This window comes from Danio rerio, chromosome 19 (genome assembly GCF_052040795.2).
Source record: "Danio rerio strain M-AB ecotype USA chromosome 19, GRCz13ab, whole genome shotgun sequence".
NCBI lineage: Eukaryota > Metazoa > Chordata > Actinopteri > Cypriniformes > Danionidae > Danio > Danio rerio.
The window spans coordinates 4,965,486-4,972,500 of record NC_141039.2 but is presented as its reverse complement, the minus strand read 5'-3'; the positions used below and the strand labels follow the sequence as shown (position 1 = coordinate 4,972,500).

Here is a 7,015-nt window from a genome sequence, read left to right as displayed (position 1 = left end):
TTTTAAAGAGTAAGAAAGGCTTAAAATTGTAATATATTACTTTGAATTGGCTATTCTTAAATGAAAAATATTAATACAGGCCTTGTGAAGTTTCCTATGCAGTTTTTCCCCTCACTTTGTATTTAATTATGAAGTTTAAACATCATTTCAGTGACAAATTTGTGATAAATCAGCATTTTAGCGCTTTTTGATGCGCCAAAAATATTTACTACAATGTGGTCAAATTGCTTACCATACTCTATTACTATTAGTGTTTTTGTTTTGTTTTGTTTTTTTGCTAACATGATTTTAAAATGTACATTTTACATGCCAATTTTTCAAATAACAGTGTTAAATTACTCTTTAAATACATTTTAAAAAATGCAATGATGAAATATGTTGTGAAAAAAATACTACAATTTTATTAGAAAATCTATTATACGAGAAAACAGCAATACTTCTGTTTAATCTCATGAAACCTGTTTAAAGTTAAATTTATTTTGTCATTTATTTGGCAAATACTAAACTGTCCAGCACAAGCTTTCTCAAAAATCTGAATCTGAATAATAATTATAATAATTTATTAATAATAAAGGGTTTCAATTTTTCTGCCTCTCTTGTAAATAATTACATTTGTGGGTAACATCAATAGCCTAATTAGGTATATTTTAGCATTAAATAAATTTATAGATTTCATATTGACTGTTTTCAGTGTTTGACAGTTTTTTATTGGTCATTTTGTGATACAAAACTAACATTATAATAGTATATTAACATTAGTGTAGTAAAAAAAATTCTCAGGTAGATTAAACTTTTTCTTTCACAGCAGTATGTTTGTTTTCATTTAGCATGGGGGTCGTGTTTGGGACCACAAATTCTGGAGATTTGAAAGTGCTTGCTGAGGACCTGTTACAAACACCTTTTGAGTTTATAGACACATTATTTGCGTTTTAATATGAATTTAAACTCATGTGAGCTGTGGACTGCTTAATCTTAGCTAGGAAACTCTTGTAAAAGAGATTTTTAATCTTAATCTGCTTCTTTCCTGGTAAAATAAACATATATATATATATATATATATATATATATATATATATATATATATATATATATATATATATATATATACACAGTAAAAGTCAGAATTATTCGCCCCCCTCTGAATTTTTTTTTCTTTTTAAAATATTTCCCAAATGATGTTTAACAGAGCAAGGAAATTTTCACAGTATGCCTGATAATATATATATATATATATATATATATATATATATATATATATATATTTGGAGAAATTCTTATTTGTTTTATTTCAGCTAAAATAAAAGCAATTACATTTTTAAAAACCATTTTGAGGTCAAAATTATTAGCCCCTTTAAGCTAATTTTTTAGAGAACAAACCATCATTATACAATAAACTGCCTAATTACCCTAACCTGCCTAGTTAACCTAATCTAGTTAAACCTTTAAAGGTCACTTTAAGCTGTATAGAAAAGTCTTGAAATATATCTAGTAAAATATTATTAATTGTCATCATGGCAAAGATAAAATAAATCAGTCGTTAAAAAATTTGTTATTAAAACTATTATGTTTAGAAATGTGCTGAAACAATCTGCTCTCAGTAAAACAGAAATTAGGGAAAAAAATAAACAGGGATGCCAATAATCCAGGGGGTTAATAATGCTGACTTCAACAAAAATAACTTCAATAAAAAAATCTATAAAATAGCAAAAAAATAAATAATTTGAAATATATTGTTGGAATATATTGTAAAGCCGTTAAAAACATCTAATCTCATCTTAAAAACTGCTCATAGGCATATGAACATACTTGTACATAATTCCCATATTTATTGAAGAAGCATAATAGTTGAAACTGAAACTAAAACCGTGCAACTAACAAAAACACACACGAAAACCTAAATTAAATCTAAATGATTTCAACTTGTTTCCAAAGAACATTTATATATAACAAATAATTGAAGATTTAGGAACAAAATTACTAAACATTTACACAAAAAAAAGAAAACAAAATGAAAAATATACAACTAATTATACCATTAATAAAAAATATATATGATACTAAATAGCATTGAAATGAAGAAAAGGTTCATAAAATTTAATTTAATTTAAAACTAATAAAAGAATACAAATTGTTCCTATTTTAATTATTTCAAATTTGTATTATTTTATAAGTTTTAAATTAAATTAAATTCTTTAATTCTTTAATTCAATGCTATTTAGTATCATATATATATTTTTTTATTAATGGTATAATTAGTTGTATATTTTTTAATTTTGTTTTCTTTTTTTTAAATAAAAGTATATTATTTTATCAAATAAAATATTTGAAGACATTTGATTTGCAAATTGTTTTATTTATCGGATCAAACAAGAAACATTTACCCTTTTATTAAACATTAATTGTAACATTCCAATACATTATTGCACTGCCAAATATTTAAAACACACAAGTAAGTTGCCTCTTTGAATTAGTTGAGATTTAAACAACAGAACAGAACATTTTATAATAGAATAGAATAGAATAGAATAGAATAGAATAGAATAGAATAGAATAGAATAGAAGACTCGTATACTCACAACGGTCGCCATATTTTCATGTGCGTGTTTTTGTCGAATCATCAGTCGGTGTGTGTTTGTTTTTTCCTCTGTCCTGCACGAGACCGTGACTCTGCAGTGAGAGAGAGACGGAGAGAAAAGACTGAGGATTCTTAGAGTGACATCTGCCTTAGTGATTGACAGTAAGATCCTTATGAGGATTGAGGTCAGTGTGCAGGTGCTGTGATCTCCTCTGAAGTCAATGCCAGGTCACACACGCACACAGACACAAACCTACTGCATGTGCTGTTATAGACACATGGCCTTCGTTCTTCTTGTTGACAAACATGCTGTTTTCAAGATTGTTTTGTGAGCTGCCGCTAGATGGCGCTACAGACTGAATACTTAAATCTGCATGACTGGAATAAGTAACTATGGTTGTGTGCTTGCTTCCTTGAGTTTTATATATTTAAAACAAAACATTAATAATGAACTTGTTTGATTTAACATCTCAAACTTTTCATTTGATATTAAATCAGCTCGATTCAATTGCATCGTTTAATTACAGCTATCAAATTACCCGAGTCTAGACATTCGTGTTGCTTCTGGAATTCCAAGACCAAGTTATTTATCTTATTAGTCATTGTGGGCAGATGACTAGCTGAATAACAAAAAGAGCAAACAGTAAATCTGTCTGAGCTGCATGTCAGTTTGTAATTATAGTGTTATGAATTATTAAACGTTTGCAAGCAGCATTAAAGACATTTCAGAGCAACTCTAATATCTAAGAAATGCTGAAACTGAAAGTCTCACACATTCAAGTTATAAATGGGCTTTTTTTTTTTTTTTTTCCATAAATATGCATATATAGATGCCAGCCCTAATGCAGAAAAAAATTTAATTTGAAATTATTATTAATGTAAATTTAAAAAAAATTAAAAATTTAAAAATGATTTAAAAAAAAAAAAAAAAAAAAATATATATATATATATATATATATATATATATATATATATATATATATCGCTTTTGGTCTCCACTTGTATTTTTTTTATATTACTTACAGAACATTTTGGCCTCCACTTGTGTTTTTTTTATAGAACATTAGAACATTATTCAGGTTTCAACAGCATTTTTTAAGTTAAACAAATTTTAGCTTGAGGTTTTAACTCAGCTTAATATATTATTATTAAGTAAATATGTAAAAATGCAAAAAAAAATTACAGTGTGTGTTGATATAGATAGTTGAAGTCAGAATTATTAGCCCCTCTAAATTATTAGCCCCCTGTTTATCCCAATTACAAGATTTTTTTCAACAGATCTCTAAACATCATAGTCAGACATCATATTTGACTAGATATTTTTTCTAGACACTTCTATACTACTTAAAGTGACATTTAAAGACATGTAAACGTTTAACTTGGTTAATTTTGATAACTAAGCAGGTTAGGGTAATTAAACAATTAAGGTAATTAAGTTATTGTATAATGGTGGTTTGTTCTGTAGACTATCGAAAAAATATATAGCTTAAAATTTAAAAACTGCTTTTATTCTAGCCAAAATAAAACAAGTAAGACTTTCTCCAGAAGAAAAAATATTATCAGACATACCGTGAAAATTTCCTTGCTCTGTTAAACATCATTTGTGAAATATTTAAAAAAATAAAAAAAATTCAAAGGGGGGCTAATAATTCTGACATCAACTGTATGTGACTGTGTAAAAAAAAAAGATGGCTGTGTTTTGTTTGGTATACAGCAGCACATTGGTGCAGATTGCTCAAATTATTTGTGTAATAACTCGAGATTAAACCTAAATCTCCACATATGTGAAAATGTAAAGCAAGCAAATGATCTCCAATTTGACGGTCTTACTGTCCATTTGTGCGGTGGAATGAGATATCCAGTAGACTAATCTTCTCGCAAAGTCCTCATAGTCACGCTGAAATCCTCTTCTTCCACGTCGGGGCTGATGGGATTATATGTATGGCTGTGGTGTTGAGTGAGTGCTGATCCTGGTGACCTAAAGCAGGGAAAGTGCTGTCGTAATCCAGACCCGAGCCAAGTGATGCACAGGGCACTAAAGTCAGGAAAAAAGTACGCTGACCGCATATTCGCATGGGCACGAGTGCAGAGACACCGAAATTGGTTTCAAAAGGGCAACAGGCTTAACGCAGGCTCTCGAATCTGGTGAAGAGTTGTAACAATCTGCCTGAAACCCCAGGCCTTCAAGGCAGCCGTATCCATCTGTCCCTATCCGCTCACAGATGTGATTGTTCAGATGGAACCAGCTGATAATGATGCTTTTGTGTGCGTTTCAGTTCTCTGTTTTCATTTTTTCTCTGGTCCTTTTCGGCTGTGAGGAACTAGCGATAACACGAAGCTATCAGAGACTATATTTAGCTGATTGAAAAATGTTGTGGTTGCTAACTTCTGGGGTTGCTGCATGGTTGTCAGGGTGTTGCTAAGGTGTTTTGGGTGTTTCCCAATGTGTAAATGGCTACAAGGGTGGTAAAATGGCCACTAAATATTTCTGAGCAAGGTTGCTGCAATGGTGGAATGGGTTGCTGTCATGGTTTTGGTAAGTGGTTGCTAAGGTAATGTGGATGACTGCCAAAGTGTTGCTGGGTGATTGCAGATCAGAGGGAGATCTGGAGCACGTTGTTAAGTAGTTACTAGGGTGTTCTGAGGTGTCAGGTCACTAAGGTGATCTGGGTGATTGCCAGGGTGTTATTGTGTCACTGCTGTGGTGAACTGACTGCTCAGTGGAATCCTCTGGCTGGTTGCCAGTTTCATTCTAAGGTGTTCTGGATGGTTGTTGCTGGTAAATTCTAGGATGCTGTCTGTGTGTTACTATGTGTCTAATGGCCCATTTCCACTAAGAGGTACACAGGGCCGGACCAAGCTGAACTGCCACTCTAGGCAAAGGACGGTTATGCCGCCCTCAACCCTAAAGTGAAAGCGTGGTGGGGGGGTAGTGTCGCGGACGCCGCCCAAGGCGTGGATATAACTGAGGGCGCAGGTGGTGAGGGTAGTGTCGCGGACGCCGCCCAAGGCGTGGATATAATTGAGGGCGCAGGTGGTGAGGGTAGTGTCGCGGACGCCGCCCAAGGCGTGGATATAATTGAGGGCGCAGGTGGTGAGGGTAGTGTCGCGGACGCCGCCCAAGGCGTGGATATAATTGAGGGCGAAGGTGGTGAGGGTAGTGTCGCGGACGCCGCCCAAGGCGTGGATATAACTGAGGGCGCGGGTGGTGAAGGTAGTGTCGCGGATGCCGCCCTAGACGTGGATATAACTGAGGGCGCGGGTGGTGAGGGTAGTGTCGCGGACGCCGCCCAAGGCGTGGATATAACTGGGGGCGCGGGTGGTGAGGGTAGTGTCGCGGACGCCGTCCTAGACGTGGATATAACTGAGGGCGCGGGTGGTGAGGGTAGTGTCGCGGACGCCGCCCTAGACGTGGATATAACTGAGGGCGCGGGTGGTGAGGGTAGTGTCGCGGACGCCGCCCTAGACGTGGATATAACTGAGGCGCGGGTGGTGAGGGTAGTGTCGCGGACGCCGCCCAAGGCGTGGATATAACTGAGGACAGCGGGTGGTGAGGGTAGTGTCGCCGCCGCCCTAGACGCGGATATAAATGAGGGCGCGGGTGGTGAGGGTAGTGTCGCCGACGCCGCCCTAGACGCGGATATAACTGAGGGTGAGTGTAGTGTCGCCGACGGCGCCCTAGACGCGGATATAAATGAGGGCGCGGGTGGAGAGGGTAGTGTCGCCGACGCCGCCCAAGGCGTGGATATAACTGAGGGTGAGGGTGGTGAGAGTAGTGTCGTGGACGCCGCCCTAGACGCAGATATAACTGAGGGCGAAGGTGGTGAGGGTAGTGTCGCCGCCGCCCTAGACGTGGATATAACTGAGGGCGCTGGTGGTGAGGGTAGTGTCGCCGATGCCGCCCTAGACGCGGATATAACTCAGGGCGCGGGTGGTGAGGGTAGTGTCGCCGACGCCACCCTAGACGTGGATATAACTGAGGGCAGGAGAGGTGAGGGTTGTGTCGGGGATGCCGCCCTCCGCCGCCTAGGTCGCCTCTATGGACGTGCCGGCCCTGAAGGTACAGTAGGGTACGGTAAGTTTCAGTATGGGTCACTTTTATCAGGCTTGTGTTTCCACTGTCAAAAGGGTTCTCTTTTGGTGGGTGCGGTGTACGACAGAAAGTTTCAGACAACGTCATTTTTACTTGGGGAAATGTCTACAGTAAAGCTGTCCGGTCATTTGCATATCATATGAGAAGCACTTCTCACAAAACGAAAAAAAGGATGCTTTAAAAACATAAATACTTGTGTATAAATGTCCATTACTAACCTTTCTATGAACAGGATTTGATTATAACTGCAGATCAACGATCATTCGGCACAGCAGCTGAATGATATAAAATAAATAAATAAATAAATGCAGCATATATGAACACATGCAGACTCTTTCAGTGTTTCA

General features: G+C 36.6%; 1 protein-coding gene across 1 annotated transcript in view; it reads right to left on the bottom strand.

Annotated features, from left to right (window-relative positions):
- Window positions 1–4,810, bottom strand: part of LOC103909194 (uncharacterized) — a 9,602-nt gene extending 4,792 nt beyond the window's left edge. The window contains exons 1-2 of the mRNA XM_087295269.1: window positions 4,406–4,810; window positions 2,577–2,667 (exon numbers count right to left, since the gene is read on the bottom strand). Of these exons, the coding sequence (XP_087151395.1) occupies window positions 2,577–2,618 (42 nt within the window). The 5' untranslated portion in view covers window positions 2,619–2,667; window positions 4,406–4,810. The remainder of the gene's footprint in view (window positions 1–2,576; window positions 2,668–4,405) is intronic.
- Between the last annotated feature and the right edge of the window lie 2,205 nt (window positions 4,811–7,015).